At 39.7% G+C, this 20,472-nt stretch overlaps 1 protein-coding gene across 6 annotated transcripts in view; it reads right to left on the bottom strand.

Annotated features, from left to right (window-relative positions):
• The window catches only part of usp42 (ubiquitin specific peptidase 42), a 105,218-nt gene that overhangs the window by 18,275 nt on the left and 66,471 nt on the right, over window positions 1-20,472 (bottom strand). For 5 of the 6 annotated variants that reach the window (XR_011954941.1, XM_072559796.1, XM_072559798.1 and 2 more), the window contains 4 exons: window positions 16,799-17,566; window positions 9,320-9,411; window positions 1,913-3,316; window positions 538-866 (listed from right to left, as the gene is read on the bottom strand). Coding sequence is in view for 5 of the 6 variants with exons in the window: in XM_072559796.1 (XP_072415897.1) it covers window positions 538-866; window positions 1,913-3,316; window positions 9,320-9,411; window positions 16,799-17,566 (2,593 nt within the window). In the remaining variant the exon portion in view is untranslated. The remainder of the gene's footprint in view (window positions 1-537; window positions 867-1,912; window positions 3,317-9,319; window positions 9,412-16,798; window positions 17,567-20,472) is intronic. The other variant, XM_072559800.1, reaches the window with a different exon arrangement.

The following is a 20,472-nucleotide window of genomic DNA, read 5'->3' on the forward strand; positions in this document are numbered from 1 at the left end:
TTATTAGTAACATAAGTTTGGATGTAAAGTGTGCAAGTGTCTTCCATAGAGCAATATGCTGGACAGTGTCAAGAGCTTTGGCACAATTTGTGAACATAAGACAAAGTTGTGCTTCCTGCTTATTTTCATATTACTTCATGAGGTTCATAAACAAATGCATCCACCAAGTGTATTATTTTCAGGAATGAAGCCAAGTGGCCTCTCTGCCACAGGGGTACATCAATGATGACAAGTCGTTCTTTAGATGCATAACTAAGTAGATGTATGCTGAAAAAACGCAGATTAACTGCAAATATTAATATTGTTGCATAAGGCTAATCTTAAAATATTTACATTATGACTGAAGTACAATAGAGTTATATTTAAAATTGAATTAAATATATTAATTGAAATTTTATCCATTGAGCGCACTTTGGTGTTAATGAAATGTCCAATATTGAGATAATACAAAATCAAACTAGCATGAACTCTATTTTCAGAATTAAGACCAATGCCATATTTTACCAAAATTGATCATAACTCTTCACTGCACCCTACCTTTGCTGTGGACATGGGAGCCATCTAGCTTAGTGTCCAAATGTGCCAATTTTTCTTTCTGTGGAATTTGATCACCACCTGTTTCTTTATTTCTATGCATCATCTTATCTTCAGAATAGGTACCTCGAGTTGACTCACAGAACCTTCCCCATTTGTTACTGGCATGAGGTGATTTCATGCTATGATGTTTCCTGGAATGATAATGCTCTTTCTGATAATGGCTGTCTTTGTCACTGTGATGCCGTTTCTTTTTTTTCTTCTTCTTCTTTTTCCTGTGCTTTCTTTCATCAATGTCACAGCTTGCCTCAGATGCACCAAAAGGTTGTTGCCTTGAAAATGCAGATTTTATAAATCAGTGAATGGCAAAATTGCAGAAAATACAAAAGAAAAACTTTGCACTGTCTACTTAAAGTTTACTGAGGAAAAAAAGGCCATTTTTCAAATTTTTGGCAGTGTAGCTGCTGCTAATGACACATTTAAAATCAAAACCTCAGATTTGCAACAGTCACTTGTTCTGAATTACATGCTATTATCGCAAATTTCTCACAACTGATTTCATTTTAAATACTTAATTATAATACTTCAAAAGGAAGTTTCAAAAGTGGCCTGCTACTACAGTCACAAATCTCCAACAATAATTAAATCCAACAGATGTCTTAACCTTGCTGGTACTCACTCAGAGCAATGGGAGTCTCATGCGATCTGGCAAATGAAAATCACATTAGTAGTTAGGAATCCTTTATCTATCTTGGAGTTTACACAAATTGTGTGGTGAAAGCCAAAGGAGCTTCACCCTGAAAGTCAACCAATATCATGGCAGCTTGATGCCAATATTGGACTGGAGAAAAAGAAAATGGCTCTAGTCCCAATTATTTCTATCATTAAATCCACAGAACTTAAGATATTCAAGATACAGAGGAATTTCAATTTTCCAAAGGACATGGGTAGGCAGTATTTTGTTCGGTTAATCGAATTCTGGATAATTCGATACTTGAATAATCGAGGTTTCTCTGTATTCTAGTATTGGCCAAGATGCACAATCTTGAGGATGAGCATTAATGAGATCACCTTATTCTCAGCCAATTTACAGATGGACAGAATCAACAGTGTGTCTTGCAAAAATGCAGCAAAGGCTCTGGTACCGCAGAGGCTCCGAGAGGTTCTAACCTTCCACCAGCCATATCACAAATACAGACCTGCGCAAGCAAACTTGATTATAGGTAATAAATAAATAAAAATTAAAATGACTTCAAAATAATCTGTGAACAATGTAGAAGTGTAGCCACAGGAAGTTTCTGAAACATTTAAAACCCGTTTTATACTGATATAGGTGGTGATGAATACAAAAGCTACAATAACAAGCTTCAAATTGTACCTGTGGTCTCTACTTCTGTGTTTGTCTTTTGATGTCTTTTTTTTCTTTGATTTTTTATGCTTTTTCATTCTCCTCTCCTCAGATGATCGATGCAGTTTTTTACATTTCCTTTCAGGATCACCTTCATCATTCACACTGTTATTACGTTTCCTTTTATGCTCATATTTGTGTTCCAGTCCATTATATTCAAACTGACTGCTCCAAGTCCTTCCATTTGAGCCAGAATTATATTTCTCTCTGTAAAACCTATCTTGAGAAGGATAATAAGCTAGTAATGAGCTTGTCTTTGAATTACTGTAGTTTTGCCTATCAGCTGGACACTCATTATTTCTTCTATATTTATCAATGCGACCGTCTTGATAATAATCTTGCTTGTGGGAACAATTCCTGTAATTACAACTTGCTGATTTTTCAAACTCCCTTGCATTTTGGTGCATTCTTCTGTCTTTGTGTTCCCTAGATCTGTGTCTATAATTAGACTCACCCTTATAACTATCCTTTTGTAAAGGTCTATTCTTTTCTGCACCAGTCCTTTCTCTACATTGAGATTTTACATCGACGAAAGTTGAGTTTTCTTTCACCTGAACCCGCTTTTCCTCTGGACCAGCTATATTTTTCCTTGGTGACATAAGACAGACGTCCTTGTAAGTATTATCCTGTTCTGAAATGCTATTCTTATTTTCATTCAAATGTTCCCCAATGGGAGATTTCACAAAATTAGTTGGTTGCTGCTCTGGTTTCTGCTGTATGTCTTGACTTGGTTCGTTTTCGTGATATTGATTTTTGTTGACAGGTTGACGACTTTCCTCAATTACCCAGTTCTTGACTTCGTTATTTGTTCCCCTACCAGACTGAGGTTTTTTGATGCAATGTAAATCATCCTGATTAGTCCTCCCCCTATAGGAGTGTTCCTTACAAGATTGACTTTCATTTTCCAAAATACTTTCCTGGTTGTTATTAGATTGAGGGTTATTACTGTGATTTTGCAATTCTGGCACCTTATTGCCTAGATCTTGACTCGATTGCTTATTTTCAAAACAATGAACATTGGTCTTATGGTCACCAGTCTGCATCTCCTCTTTGACCAGATTAGGCCTTAATTTTTCTTGGGTTTCAGTAATTTCTGGAATTGCTTGTACTTTGTGGACAGGACTTTGGTCATGGGAACTACTGTTAACATGACAACATTCAGCAATATTTTTCTGAAGTTCACTGTTGCTTTTAATAGGATTGACTGTGGATGATGTGGATGGCCCATCAGTGGCTTCTTCTAGTGGAGAGACCAGTGGATTTGCTTGCTTGTCAGCCATGTATGTATGTACTGTGTCTGCATCACCACCACCCCCACTATGATTTATTGCAGAACTGGCTTTAGAAGACATTAGCAATTTGTTTTGATTTGCCCTGAAACAGAAAAAAAAGTTATTGATTTCTTAAAAAAACTTCTCAAACACATGAAGACAAAGTTAAATAAATGCAGGCATGATATTAATCACCACTCTCTGGCCAATAGACCACCCACCCAGTGGACCACCCACTTTCTCAATCAACAGTTCAATGAAACAGAATGCTGGAGAAATTCAGCAAGCCTGGCAGCATCTGTGGAGAGAAAAAAACTGAGTTAACATTTCAAGTCTATTATGACTCTTCAGTTCTGAAGAAGTGTCATATTGGATTTGAAACAATAACTGTTTCTCTTTCTAGACATGTTGCCAGACCTGCTGCATTTCTCCAGCGCTGTTTATTTTAGATTTCCGGCATCTGCAATATTTTGCCTTTATTGAACAATTAAATGAAATTGGTTTGTACTGAGGTTCTTGCATGCACGATTTCATATTTACATTAAACTATTCTGTGCAATGGTCACATCAACCAGATTGGTCTGACAATAATACTGAAATGTTAAGAACATGATTATTCCCAAAAGGGACCATCAAACCATAAACGTTTGAACATATAAATGCAGAGCAGGAGTAAGCCACTCACCCCCTCAAGCCTGCTCTTCCGTTCACAAAATACATGTATTATCTGATTATTCAAAATTCCCAACCACCGAGATAACCTTTCAACCTCTTGTTTATCAAGAACCTACCTACTTCTGCCTTAAAAATATTCTAAGTCTCTCTCTTCCATTGACTTTTCAGGAAGAGAACTCCAAAGACTTACAGCACAATGTTAGAAAAACAATTTCACATTTTAAATGGATGACCCTTTATTTTGAGATTGAGACTTAGTTTTAGTTTTTTTTAAACCTAATCCAATCTGTCAAGACTCCTTAGGATTGCATACTTTTCAATCAAGCCACCTCACACTTCTAAACTCTAGCAGATATAAACCAAAGTGGAGTTTTCTTCATAAGGCAATCCATCCATTTTGTGTATTAGTCTAGTAAACTTTCTCCAAATTGCTTTCAATACGTTTACATTCTTCCTTAAACATTTTACACAGTACTCTAGAGATACGGGCTCAACAATACCTGGTATAACTGATGAATAACTTAGAGTCATATAGTACAACAACAGATCCTTCAGTCTAACCAGTCCATGCTATAATCCCAAACTAAACTAGTGCCACATGCCTGTGCTTGGCCCATATCCCTCCAAATATTTCTTATTCATACACTGATTAACATGTCTTTTAGACATTGTAACTGTACCCACAACTACTTCTGGAAGTTCACTCACACACGAGCCACCCTCTATGTAAAAAAAAAGTTGCCCCTCCGGTTCTTTCTAAATCTTTCTCCTCACACCATAAAAATATGTCCCCCTGCCCCGCCCAAGTCTTGAATCCTCCAATCCAAGGAATATACACCTGCCATTCTCCTTACCTGTGCCCCTCACCATTTTATAAACCTCTGTATGGTCACCCTTGAACCTCCTATGCTCCAGTGGAAAAAGTCCCAGCCTCTCCTTATAAATCAAACCCTCCATGCCCAGCAACATCCCAGTAAATATTTTCTGAATCCTCTTCAGCTTAATAACACAACCAGAACTGCACATAGTACTCCCGAAGAGGCCTCATCAATGTCTTGTACAACCTTAATATCATGTCCCAAATCCTATATTCAAAAGTCTGCGTGACGAAGGCAAATGTGCTAAATGCCTTCTTAACCACCCTGTCTACATGTGACACAAACCTCAAAGAATTATGTATTTGAAACCCTACCATTAATTGTAAGTCCTGTCCTTGTTTGTATTATCAAAATGCAATAGCTTGCATTTATCCAAATTAAAGCCCATCCGCCACTCCTCAGTCCATTGCCCCAACAGATCTCTTTATAATCTTAGACAACCTTCTTCACAGTCCACTATACCACCAATTTTAATGTCATTGCAAACATACTAACCATACTTTTCTATATTCACATCCAAAACAAAAGTGGACCCAATACGATCCCTGCGGAACACTCAGGTGGCTGGTGCCCAGTCCGAAAAACAACCTGCCCCTGTCTCCTCCCATTGAACCAATTTTGTATTCAATTGACAAGTGCACCCTGAACCCCATGTGGATCTAACTTTACTAATTAGTCTACTATGCAGAACCTTGACAAAGGCTTTACTGAAGTCTATGTAAACCATGTCCACTGCTCTGCCCTAATCAACATAGAACATTACAGCGCAGTACAGGCCCTTTGGCCCTCGATGTTGCTCTGACCTGTGAAATTAATCTGATGCCCATCGAACCTACACTGTTCCATAATTATCCATATATATGTCCAATGCTCATTTAAATACCCTTAACGTAGGCGTGTCTACCACTGTTGCAGGCAGGCCGAGTTAAGAAACTACCCCGGATATCTGTCCTAAATCTATCACCCCTCAATTTACAGCTAAGTCCCCTCGTGTTAGCCATCACTATGCAAGGAAAAAAGCTTTCACTCTCCACCCTATCTCGCCCTCTGATTATCTTATATGTCTCGATTAAGTCACCTCTCAACCTCCTCCTCTCCAACGAAAACAGCCTCAGTTCCCTCAGCCTTTCCTCGTAAGACCTTCCTTTCATACCAGGCAACATCCTAGTAAATTTCCTCTGAATCCTTTCCAAAGCTTCCACATCCTAGAATTCAGTGACCATAACTGCATGCATTACTCCAAATGCGGCCTTACCAGTGTCTTGTAGAGCTGAAACATGACCTCGTGGCTCCAAACCTCAATCCCCCTACCAATAAAAGCCAACACACCATATGCCTTCTGAACAATCCTTTCAACCTGGGTGGCAACTTTCAGGGATTTATGCACCTGGACACCGAGATCTCTCTGTTCATCTACACTGCCAAGAATTTTACCATTAGCCCAGTATTTTGCATTCCTGTTACTTCTTCCGAAATGAACTATCTCACACTTTTCCATATTAAACTCCACTTTAAACTCCACCTGTCACTTCTCAGCCCAGCTCTGCATCTTATCTAAGTCCCTCTGTAACCCACAATATCCTTTGGCACTATCCACAACTCTGCCTATTGTAGTGTTATCTGCAAAGTTACTAATCCATTATTCTATGCCCACCTCTAGGTCATTTATAAAAATGACTAACAACAGTGGCCCCAAAACAGATCCTTGCGGCATACCACTGGCAACTGAGCTCCAGGCTGAACATTTCCCATCAACCACCACCCTGTCTTCTTTCAGCTAGCCAATTTGTGATCCAAATCACTAAATCACCTTCAATCACGTAACTCCTTACTTTGTGCAATAGCCTACTGTGTGGAACTTGATCAACGCCTTACTGAAGTCCATATACACTACATCAATTGCATTACCTTCATCCACCTGTTTTGTCAACTTCTCGAAGAACTCAATAAGGTTAGTTAGGCACGACCTACCCTTCACAAAACCACGATGACTATCCCTAATCAACTTATTCCTTTCCAGATGATTATAAATCCTATCTTTTACCACCTTTGCCAATATCTTATTCACAACTGAAGTAAGTTTCACTGGCCTATAATTACCAGGGTTGTCCAGACTCCCCTTCTTAACCAAGGGAACGATATTTGAGATCCTCCAGTCTTCTGGCACTACTCCTGTCGACAATGATGACATAAAGATCGAAGCCAAAGGCTTTGCAATCTCCTCCTTGGCTTCCCAGAGAATCAGAGGATAAATCCCATTCGGCCCAGGGGTCTTATCTGTTTTCAGATCTTCCAAAATTGTTAAAACCTCCTCTTTGTCAACCACAATCCCATCTAATCTTGTAGCCTGGATCTCTGTATTCTCACTAACACTGCCCATTTCCAATGTGAATACTGACTATAAGTATTCATTAAACACTTCTCCTATGTCCTCAGATTTCACACACAACTTCCCACTACTATCTTTGATTGGCCCTAATCTTACTCTCACCATTCTTTTTTTCCTGATATACCTATAGAAGGCCTTAGGGTTTTCCTTGATCCTAATTGCCAACTACCTCTCATGTCCCTTCCTGGCTCTTCTTAACCCTCTCTTCAGATCTTTACTGGCTAACTTACAACTCTCAAGCCCCCTAACTGAGCTTTCACGCCTCATCATATAAGCCTTCTTTCTCCTCTTGACAAAAGTTCAACTTCTTTAGTAAACTATGGCTTCCTCTCTTGACAACTTCCTCCCTGCCTGATAGATATATACTTATCAAGGACTCGTAGTAGCTGTTCCTTGAATAAGATCCACATTTCAAGAGTGTTCATCCCCTCCAGTTTCCTTCATCATCCTCTGTATCCTAAATCTTGCCTAATCAATCACATCATAATTGCCTTACCCCCAGTTACATCTCTTTCCCTGCAGTATATACCTATCCCTGCTATTGTAAACATAACCGAATTATGGTCACCTATCTCCAAATCTAAAACCTGGCTGGGTTAATTCTCCAGTACCAAATCCAATATGGCATCGCCGCTTGTTGGTGTCTACATATGGTGTCAGAAAACCCTCCTGCACACATTGAACAAAAACTGACCCATCTAAACTGCATGAACTATAGTATTCCCAGTCAATATTGGGGAAGTTAAAGCCCCCATAATAACTACCCTGTCTCTCTCTCTCTCTCTCTCCTATTGAGGAGCATCTTTGCTATCCTTTCCTCTACATCCCTAGAACAATTCGGAGGCCTATTGAAAAATCCCAACAGGGTGACCTCTCCTTTCCTGTTTCTAACCTGAGCCCAAACTACCTTAGCGGACGAGTCCTCAAACATACTCTCAGCTGCTGTAATACCACCCTTGATTAACAATGCCACACCCCGCCTCTTCTACCATCTTCTCTGTTCTAGCTGAAACATCTAAATCCCAGAATCTGCAATAACCATTCCTGTCCCTCCACAGCCATGTCTCTGAACCTTCTTGGTTACTTCCTCAAAAACTTAATCAAATTTGAGACACACTATTTCACTTACACAAAACCATGTTGACTATCCTTAATCATTCCTTGCCCCTCCAAATGCATGTAAATCCTATCTTTCACAATCAACTCCAACAAATTATCCACCACTGAAGTCTGACTCACAAGTCTATTGTTCCCAGGCTTCTTTTTACATCCCTTCTGAAACAAAGGCAAAAGATTAGCTACTTTCCAGCCATCAGACACCTTGCCCATAGTTACACATGATATAAATATTTCTGGAAGCAAGCTCACAATTTCCTCCCTAATTTCCCACAATGTCCTGGGATACAAACGATCAGGTCCTGGAGATTTATTCCCTTTTGAAATTCATACACTAGGACACCCAGAAACTTCTGCATTCTAGAGTTCTGTAATCTCTCAGCAATTAGGTCATGAGATACAGGAGCAGAATGAGGCCATGTGGCCCGTTGAGTCTGTTCTGCCATTCGATCATGACTGCTAGGTTTCTCAAGGACATTCTCCTGCCTTCTCCCCATAACCTTTAATTTTACTAATCAAGTATCTCTGTTGTAAAGACATTTAATAATTGACCACAACAGCTTTGTGCGTAAATGAGTTCCACAGGTTCACCACCCACTAGTTGCAGAGATTCCTCATCTCAGTTCTAAAGGATTGTTCCTTTGCTCGGAGTCTGTGCCCTCAGATACTAATCTTTCTTACTAGTTGAAACATCTACATGTCCACATATAGAGATTTCTCAGTATTTTGTAAGTTTCAATGAGATCCATTGCGTTCAGACCAAGGGTGCTCAACAACTCATATGACAAGCCCTTCATCCCCAGGATCATTCTTATGAAGCTCCTCTGAATCCCCTACAAGACCAGCACATCCTTCCTTAAATATGGGGACCTCTTCCTCTCTGTCTCACTCCCACCTGACTGCTCCCCCCTCCCCCTCCACCCCACCTCACCAGAATGACGATATTCATCAAAAGCTAATCTTTACGAACTAAGTTTATAAATCTACTTTTCAATGTGACTCCAGTAGTTCTTATATAAATACTGCAATTTAGCAGCACTGAATTTACCTGACTTCTTCTGAAGCTTTCTCCTGCTTTATACTGCTTGTGGAGATCTGTGTTATCTTCTCCGTGTTTGGAATTAGAGGAACAGTGCTAATCTGGGATGATAAGATAGTAGAAATAATTATTAAATGAATCTTAACAGTATTAAAGGATCAATAATTATACCAGAATATAATCTGCTTTTTATGTGCATGGCAGAAATTTACCAATGCATAGTGATTAGAAAGAGAAAGTACAATGTTAGAATCAGGAATGATACCTCCCAAGGCATTCATGCTTGGGCCATTCCAGTTAGTGTATCTTGGCAGAGGTAAACTAAAAAGGGAAAGATCACTTCATGTCATGGAAATATAGATCGAACCAAGCTTGCATATGCAAGCTACTTATAACTAATTAAATGAATTTAAATTCAATAAAATACCTGGAATAAATACTTGAGCCTCATGACAACCATGTCAATCATTGTTGATTATTGTAAAAGCCCACTGGGTTCACTAACATTATTCATACATAGCTCAGAACACAGCAACCATTTGGTATGTTTATTACAATACCATTGGAGTTTAAATGATAATTATGGTTCTCTTGTCATTCTCATACCAGAATTAGGGAGAATGACTGATCATACCATTGGAACATGTAAAACTCAGAGTTGATGTTTGATGTAGGCTACTAGAGATTGTGTTTCAGAATAAGAGATCAACCATTTGGGACTGAAATAAATGCTGCAAATTCTACCTGAGGATCACGGATGCTTTGACAACAGAGAATGAGAGAAATTTTTTATACTGTTACAGTTATAGAAATAACCTGAGTTTATCGTTGTGGCAACAACTTTTTAAAATTTATTCATGGGATGTGAGTATTGCTATCTTAAATCAGCATTTATTGCCCATCCTTCAATTAAAAGTCAGCCACATTGCTGTGGTTCTGGACTCACACGTAAGCAGGACCAGGTAAGGAAGGCAGGATGTCCTTTAGGAAAGGATGTGAGTGAACAGAACACATTGACTAAATTTGTTAGCTGTTTTAATACAAAGGAAATTGAGTGGAGGTAAAAGATCAGTCGTGATACAGAAATGTTCGAGCAGGCTCAGAGCAAAATTGCCTTTACCTACTCCTACTATTAATTTTCTAAATAAGAAAATAATGGAAATCATTATACTTGGTAGGAGGCAACATTATTACACAAAACGTAAATCAATTAAAACATGGAAACTATCATTTACCCTCCATTTACTCAGAATTTGATGGCCGATAGTGGAAGGCAGTGGCATTGTGCTAATGTTACTGGACTGGTAATCTAGAACCTGAGATTAATGTTTTGGGCACATGGATTCAAAATTACCACAGCAGGTGGTGGAATTTAAATTCAATAAAATATCTGGAATAAATACTTGAGCCTCATGACAACCATGTCAATCGCTGTTGATTATTGTAAAAGCCCACTGGGTTCACTCACATCCTTTCCTAAAAGGACATCCTGCCTTCCTTACCTGGTTCTGCTTACACGTGATTCCAGAACCACAGCAATGTGGCTGACTTTTAATTGAAGGATGGGCAATAAGTGCTGATTTAAGATAGCAATACTCACATCCCATGAATAAATTTAAAAAGTTGTTGCCACAGCCTTAAACTCAGGCTATTTCTATAACTGTAATCGTATAAAAATATTTCTCCCATTCTCTGTTGTTAAAGAGAAACGTTCAACGTTCCACAGACAGCTGCTTTCGCCACATCCCAAGATCCACACGGTGCCATGCAGCGTCACATTTACACTCTCACCCTTTCTCTCCAACAGCATCACATCACGCTGGCTCAGGGCTGCAGCACTCTGCAGTTCCATCCTCCAGCTCATTTGCTGTGCTAACAAAAAAACTTTTCCGTTTCCTTTCAGGCATTAAGGCCCACAAGGTGCAACAACTCAGATCCCATGGCCCTTCAGTAACTTCCTCCCCACCCCTTCCCTCTGACTCCATCCCCTCCTCCACTTCTCTCTCTATTTGGTATTCACCATACCTCCTAACCTTCTACTCTCTGATGCTGAATGTTCCATACTCAGCAAAAGTCTCAGCTTTATCCCTCTGCATCCGCACCTTAATGAACTCCGGGAACGACATGACATCGAACTCTTCTTTTCCGTCTTCTTTGCCTGCATGCCCATTTCTTTAGACAATAGTCCTCTCCCATCCCACAGACTCCTTTGCCCAACTCCAACACTCTCCCCTCCACTTGGACCCCTTCCTCTGGCCTTTTACTTGCACTCGATCTGTTCATTGAGAACTGTTGACGAGACACTGGTTGCAGGTTCCAGCCACCTTCTCTTTACCATGGATGTGCAATCACCCTATACTTCCATCCCTCACGAGAATGATCTCAGGGCACTCTGCTTCTTCCTGGAGCAAAGGCATGAACTGTCCCCACCCACAACCACCCTCCTCCTCCACTTGGTTAAACTCGTCTTCACCACAATGTCGCTTTTAACTCCTCTCATTTTCTTCAGGTCAGAGGGGTGGCCACGCCAACCACAAGGGCTGCAGTTATGCCTGCCTCTTCGTGGGGTACATGGAACATTCCTTGTTCCTGTCCTATATTGGGCCCTCACCCAAAACTCTTTCTCTGATATATCAATGATATCAGAGGTGCTGCTCCTGCTCTAGACTGGATTTGGAAAATTTAATTGATTTTGCTTCCAAATTCTACCCACATATTACCCTCCCTTGTTTGCCTTCTGCAGAGACTGCTCCCTCTGGGACACCCTTATCCACTCTTCCTTCATTCCCAAAACATTCCCCATAGCATCTTCCCCTTCAGCTACCAAAAGTGTAACACCTGCCCATTTACTTCCTCCTTCCTCAGTATCCAAAGGCCCAAACATATCTTCTAGGTGAAGCAGAACTTTACCTGCACTTCACACAATCTTGTGTATTGCATTTGCTGCTCACCATGTGGTCTCCGATACTTTGGGAAACAAAGCATAGACCGTGAGACTGGTTCTGGCTATAAAAAAAAGTCCCCGAGCTTCCAGATGCTTCACACTAACATACCACCCTGTTCTCTGGCCAACATCAGACTTGCTGCAGTGTTCCGACAAAGCTCAGCGGAAGCTGAAAGAACACCTCATTTTCCGCTTGGGGACCCTGCTGCCCTCCAGACTCAAGATAGAGTTCAATAATTTTAGGGCCTGAAATCTTCCATGTCCTAGCTCCCTATCCCACACACCAAGCTTTGTTATCACAATCTGCCATTACACACTACCTATTCTTAGCCACTAACATTCTCTATTAACAGCTATTCACCCTCTTAGACAGATAGTTATCCACTCCTTTGTTTATTCAACTGCTCTTCTCACTTTAGGCTCCATCCCCACCCGTTATTTACTCATTACCTCATGCCCTGCACTCTATCTTCTGCATATAAACCGAAATTTTGTTTAGCTACCATCAGTTCTGACGAAGGGTCACCAGACCCAAAATGTTAACTGCTTTCTCTTCAGATCTGCTTAGCTTTTCCAGCAACCTCTGTTTTTGCTTCTGATTTGCAACATCTGCATTATTTTCAGGTTTTATTTAGCAAAAAAAAAACACATTCCTTCTCCTTTGAAAGGGCCCTCGACCGCATGTGACCTATCACCTGTGTTTCCACCCTTGCCCCTTCCTATCATTCAACAGCGTGATAGGGCTCCCTTGTCCTCACTTTTTATCCCACCTGCCTCTGCATTCAAAGGATTATTCTCCACCATTTCAGACAACTCCAGCAGAAACCCCTGCTTACATTTTATAGGGATTATTCCCTCCAGGATCGTGTTTGTTTTTACTACATAAAACCCAAAAGAACTAGATGCTGCAAAATAGAAGCAAAAATAGAAATTGCTGGAAAATCTCAGCAGGTCTGGCAGCATCGGCCCAATCCACAACCACCAACACCACCCACTTCCCCATGTAACCACAGAATGTGCAACACCTGCCCCTTCACCTCTTCTCTGCTCACCATCCAAGGGTTTAAACACAATCTTTCCAGGTGAGGTGGCATTTCACCTCTACCTCCTCCAATCTTGTGTACTGTATTCATTGCACCCAATATTTCTACATTGGAGAAATCAGACTGCAGAACTGCAATCACTTTGCAGAACATGCTCAGTCTGTGCGCAAGCAAGAGTCTGACCTTCCCGTGGCTGTTCATTTTAACACAGCATCCTGCTCACATGGCTGTCCTAGGCATGCTGCAGTGTTCTAGTGAATCACAGTGCAAACTAAAGGAACATCATCTCATCTTAAGACTAGGTACTTTACAGCCTTCTGGACTTAATATCGTACTGAATTCAACATCTTCGAACTGTGAATCAACATCCAATTCTTCCCTTTCTCTTATCATATCCTCTCCCCCCAAACCAATGGGACTGTCTTGTCTTTTCAAGTCTGGCAGGAGACACCACATTGTTCTGCCATTCTCACATTCTTATCACTTAACCTTAACTATCAACATCTTTTCTCCACCAGCACCCTACACCCACTACTCCCAGACCACCTCCCCCTCCCTCAAACTACAGCATCAATGCTGTTCCCTCCACACTTCTCACTTCAGCTCTGATGAAGTCATCTAATCTCAAAAAAGTTAGCTTGCTCTCTCTTCATGGAGACAGTGAGGTCTGCAGATCAGAGTTGAGTGCTGGAAAAGCACAGCAGGTCAGGCAGCATCCAAGGAGCAGGAAAATCGACATTTCGGGCCGGAGCCCTTCTTCAGGGCGCTCTTTATGGATGCTGTCTGACCTGCTGTGATCTCTAGCATTTGTTGATTTCAGTTCCTTATCCTTTCATTCAATAAACACATTATGACTTCTCTCTACGAAAAACAAATATGTTTTTTTTCCCCTTCTAAATGAAAGCTTCCATGGAAGGCTCACATACTGAATATGATCTGGCCTACCTGGTATGAAAAACCCAGATTGAGGGATGCCAAAGAACCCCTTTATAGACTACTAGAGTAAAGCAATAAACTCAAGGGTGCATAACAGATTAACAAAAAAAATGGTTACAGCACAATGCTACAATTAATTTAAAAATTCGGCATACAGTTTCCCATCCATTAGTCATACAATTATTGACCGAACATTAATTCAAAATGCGATACTTCACTTCAAATAAAACTGATAGTTGCCTACTTTGTTGAATAAACCATTTAAAGTACATGCTCCTGTGAAATTGCATTTTATGGTAATGTTTTCTTCTTGCTAGTTAAGTCTTGAGAACATGAGCTTAAAATTCAGCATCTTTTCATTTCATGATACAATATGGAAATACTAAAACAATGCAGAAACATCTGCTGCAACTATATATGTTGTAAAAGCTACAAAAGAAATTGGTACCCAACAAATGTAAGATAGTGATGAAAACTGAAAATTAAGTTGCATTGAAAGGATGTAATTTATTGTGTTTGGAAGGATTGTAAATAAAATTAGTCGCACTTTTGACTCATTTGATCAAATTCTTTGTATTTTCTAGACTGTAACATGCTTTTACTTATACATAGTTTAAACTTCTGGCAGTTAAAGCCTCAGTGTTGGCACATTTTGCATAGGTATCAGCTATTATGAAAGCTATATTGTCCAGCAAAATTAAATAGAAAGACTCCAAAACATGTGTGTGCTGCCATCTTCTGGCAAAAATCTAATTGAGTGAACATAACATGAACTAGGAGCAGGAATAGGCCATCTGGCCCTTCGAGCCTCCTCTGCCATTCAATAAGATCATGGCTGATCTTTTTTTGGTCTCAGCTCCACTTACCTGCCCTCTCACCGTTACCCTTAATTCCTTCATAGTTTTTTTAAAAAACCATCTTAGCTTTAAAAACATCTACTGAACTACTTCACTGGGCAGGGAATTCCATAGATTCACAAACCTCTGGGTGAAGAAGTTCTGTCTCAATTTAGTCCTAAATCTGCTCTTCCTAATTTTGAGGCTATGCCCTCTTGTCCTAGTTTCACCTGCCAGTGGAAACATCCTCTCTACGTCTATTTTATCTATACCCTTCGTAATTTTATACGTTTCTATAAGATCCCTCCTCATTCTTCTAAATTCTAACAAATATAATCCCAGTCCACTCCGTCTCTCCTCATAAACCAACCCCCTCAACTCCGGAAGAACCTAGTGAACCTCCTCTGCAACCCCTCCAGTGCCAGTACATCCTTCCTCAAGTAAGGAGACCAAACCTGTACACAGTAGTCCTGGTGTGGCCTCACCAGTACCCTATACAGCTTCAACGTAACCTCTCTGCTTTTAAACACAATCCTTCTAGCAAGGAAGGGAAAAATTCCCTCTGCCTTCCTAATTACCTATTATACCTGCAGACCATATGATACATTCACAAGGACACCCAGGTCCCTCTGCAGAGCAGCATGCTGCAACATTTTACCATTCACGTAATAATCCTTTTTACCGATACACCTGCCAAATGGATGACTTCACATTTATTAACATTGTATTCCATCTGCCAGACCTTCACCTGCTCATGTAGATATTCCACAAATTCCTTTCACAGAATCATAGAGATGTACAGCATGGAAACAGACCCTTCAGTCCAAGCTGTCCATGCCGACCAGATATCCCAACCCAATCTAGTCCCACCTGCCAGCACCTGGTCCATATCTCTCTAAACCCTTCCTATTCATATACCCATCCAAATGCCTCTTAAATGTTGCAATTGTATCAGCTTCCACATTTCCTCTGCCAGCTCATTCCAAACACATACCACCCACTGCGTGAAAAAGTTGCCCCTTAGGTCTTTTTTATACCTTTCCCCTCTCACCCTAAACCTATGCCCTCTAGTTCTGGATCCCCCGACCCCAGGGAAAAGACTTTGTCTATTTACCTATCCCTGCCCCTCATAAATTTTGTAAACCTTTATAAGATCACCCCTCAGCCTCTGACATTCCAGGGAAAACAACCTCAGCCTGTTCAGCCTCTCCCTATAGCTCAATTCCTTTTCTCTGTAATCCACTTCTGATCAGATTTTTCCAGTCCATCTGCATATTAAAATCCCCTATGATCACTGTAACTTTGCCTTTCCTACACATCTTTTGTACCTCCTGGTGTATCTTGCACCCAGGCTCTTGTACAATACTTATATAGTACATTCCATGTCCCGCACAATATGCTCGTTTTAAGATGGTTACAAACAAACATAATAACGACAACAGAACATAATATTCCTGAATATGATCTACTGAACAGGACTGAATAAACATGCTTTATCGGATCCTTTTACTTTAAGTTCTTAAAGCAAGAACCACAAATTGGACTTCTCAGGAAAGTGGACATAATCATCATCCAGTTGTTGAATGTGCATCAGTGGGAATCTTTTAAATTCCAGACATTTACATGAAACTATGCAGTCAGTAAGAGGAGACAAATGAATAGCAACTGTCTCAAAAGGGTTAGAAAGAACAGGTATAACTAAATAAATCTAACTCTTCAGACTACTTACTTTATCTGCAGATGATTCCTTTGTAGTAGATAATCCATTTGCAGAACAAGTCAGGGACTGCAGCTGAGAAACAGTGGATTCGCAGATCTGATGATTCTTGTCACGATCACCCACTTCCCTGTGCACATCAGTTTTACTTATAACTCTCTCAGGCAGATTCTCAGAATGGCAACTGTCACTAGTGGCTATAGATGAAGAGTTTACTTTGAGATGTGTACAGTGTCTAGTTCCATTAAGTGTACCATTTATAGCTTTCACATAACCATTTTCTTTTATCAAGCTCTTAGGTTCCTCATCAGAGTCCTCTGAAGATTCCTCATTATAAGGGACCAAAGAACTGGAAGATCCTTTGGACTGACCATTGACCATTAAGTGAGAAGAGGCAGTGTTGGATGCAACTGGCTGAGCAGCTACAATGGCTAAAGCAGTTGGAGCAGAGGGCGGAGATCCGGTGGCTGAAGTTCCTGAGGTAGATGGAGACACATTAGCATGGGAAACACTGGAAGGAGTTTTGTATAAATTCTCCAATGGACTAGAATGCAGGTTGGTCTGAGTCGGAGCTTGTCTTGTTCCTTGCTTGGAAGGCTGTATACTGAAGGAAAGTTTTTGCCTTTTGGAAGATTCAGGTATCACACTTGGTCTGGGCAATGACCGATTCTGAGAGGGTCCAGGGGAAGTAGAAATGGTCCTGATTCCACTTGTGCTGGGTACTGCACTGCCAGGAACTTCCTTTTGAGAACAGTTTCCATTTGCTAAGTGGTTTGAGTTCTGCAATGCAGGAACAAAAATTGAATACGAAAGTGTTTTACAATATTTCAAAAGTTCATATTGACAGAGCTACTTGCAAATTTGGTATTAACCTTCACTAAATAAATAAAGTACAGACTGCTCATGGGCAATACAGCAAACGTGTTTTACTTTTTAATCCTTGTATACAACAAAACAGAAATGGAAATCAGCCCACAATTTCAGTACCAGGTCAGTTAAATGTACTTCTGATTTAAATAAAAGATTCTATTTTACTGACTCAGATTATTTTAGTAATTCCAAAATTGGTCACACAAAGAAAGAACAGAAGAGTTACTAGCAATTTCCATAAATATCCAATAGAGTGTAGCATTGAGGGGCTGGGAAGCAGTTTTGTGGCATTTTAAAGTCCAAAATTATGCTATCCCTGCTATGCAGAATGTATTTTGTTCAAAAGCCATAAATAAGATTGATTGTGCAATAACAATTCAGAAAACCTAAAAGAGACTTTTTGGCTCATCAAGTTCCCACCATACAAGTCCCCCAATCCTCAGTTTACATTTGAATTTTAAGTTATCTGTTCGTGCAAATTCTTAAAAATTTCCTTGTTATTTATTTTACTTAAATCAAATTATTAAATAATTGTTTTAAAATCTATTTCAAGTATTTTAATTGTTCTTAAATTAACTCCCCTCCATGGGCATTTGTTACAGATATCCACAGGGTTGTGGAAGAAAGTTTGTTTCTTCTAGTGCTCTAACCTTGAGTTAGACTTGTGGATTTTGTAATTGTGCCCTCTAGTCCTATACTCCATGCCCAAATTAAACAGGTTGCTTACCCTCAAGAATTACTCTCAAATCCCCTCAAAATTAGCAACAAAAACATTTTAGTTTCATAGATCTTCAACATTTAAAACTTCCAAAAACCAGAATCGTCACTATTCCCTGAACTCTTTCTTATGCATCAATTTGCTTTTCAATGTGATTGAGTAAAACTGACCGCCTAATTGTGATTTACAGTAAACTCTGATTTGTTTACCAAATGTATTGCAATAGCATCTGATTTCACAGAATTATAACTGTTGCTCATTAGCAGATAATTTCAATATATGAATAGCAACCACTCCCAAATTTAGGAATTAGTGGAAAATGGAATTAGTTGTGCACCATGCTAGCAATTTAGATGTCCATATATAAGGATAAATGTTCAAGGATTGTGGGATGTTTGAGAAGCACATTAATCGTTTGGATTAAAGAATATATTTTCAATTTTTTTGTTCTGTTCACCAGCTGATCTTTGAACTTTACCTCAACATTGTGCAAATGAATTTGAAAGCTGATGAGACAGCAGATAGTGATGCCATGGTGATACAGAGGGATGAAGATAGAGAGGGAATAAGAGACAAGGTGAAAATCCTTGGGGGATGGAAGCAATTAAAATCTTACAACACTGGAATAACCTGTTTCGTTTCAGCACATTTGCTGTTTGAAAGAACAAGCGAAGGTCCCACTTTACTGAGCTTTCATACTTGTCTTTCAACTTTGTCCCCTCAGGTAGTTGTTTGATAGCCTTTACAGAGCTATTGAATTAGTTTCTACTGCTCATTCAAAAAATGCATTCCAGATCATTCATTGCTGTATGAAATGAGTTCTGAACTCCGTTTTGTTTCTGATGCCAAATACTTTAAAAGCAAAATATAAAGTATTAAGAATCAAACAAATTTTACATATGCACTCTGCTAGGAATGTAGAAGCAAATGTTTACATATAAATCTGTCTTACATACAAGGAGTACACTATTTATAAACATTTGCATTTATGACGGACTGCAGAATGTTATGCCTCAGCAATTTCCAGCATCATAAGAGTTAAAGAATTTAAAGAGTATGCAAAATTCCCCAATTTACCAGGTTGATAGAAAACAGACCAGGTTTCTATGCTTGCCAAAAATAACTATATATTGCAAATAATTAGACTCTAGCTACAGAAAACAGTTATGAATCACTGTCATATAACAACTAATTAAAAATCTAATCCCCTTTTAAACCCACCTTTAAATGCTTGCACGCGCGCGCACATACATTTTTAACAAATGGGTGTTATGGCTGATGGGGAACTGGGAAAGCAGCTCAATGGCTTTTTCTCACAGGACCTAATGAGAAAGTTCTTGTGATCAGAATGCTATTTCTTAATCTTCCTTTGACAGATGCTTCCATTAACTTGCAAGAGGAACAGAGTGGCTGGTTCACTTATTAAAGATCTTTTATTAGTAAGTTACAGCTTATGGCAATTGCTGGAGGAAAAATAAACAGATTTTCTTCAGGCTTAAAGTGGCTTTTACTGCAGAGAATAGAACACTTTTGACCTGGAGCTCAGAAGGCTTCCCATTATCTGCTTCACAACCTCAGCTGTATAGTTAGCAGAGAACCAATCACATTCATTAGCAGGCAAAAGGTCTTTGTCATTGATAACCGCACAAAGTATACAGACCAACCAGCTACAAAGCTCCATTTCTCCACAATCAATTGGCTCCAGCTCAGCTACAACCACACTTCAATCACTGGGTCACAATGAGTCTCAGATTACTTCCTTCCAAAACATGTAAAAAGCTTTCAGCAATACATGAGTTCTTTTCTTATTTCAGTCCATGATTAAAAATACATAAAATTAACACAATGTCTGCTGCCAGCCCCAAAATGCACTCAGCATGCATGCACAGTACCCTTGCCAGTATCACCAATGATGCTATTCTTTCCCGTTGATTCATATTTAGAGAGTTTATATGGATACCATTTTTTTTTTACTGACACTGTTTCACAAAGTGTGCATGTGCAGGACTTTCCATATGGGCAATCTGAACCTTTCGGGGTGCCAGGAGCCAGTCAAAATAAAAAGACTGGATCTATAAAAACAATTTGCTTCAAGGTA

Source organism: Chiloscyllium punctatum, chromosome 40 (genome assembly GCF_047496795.1).
Source record: "Chiloscyllium punctatum isolate Juve2018m chromosome 40, sChiPun1.3, whole genome shotgun sequence".
NCBI classification, from domain to species: Eukaryota; Metazoa; Chordata; class Chondrichthyes; order Orectolobiformes; family Hemiscylliidae; genus Chiloscyllium; species Chiloscyllium punctatum.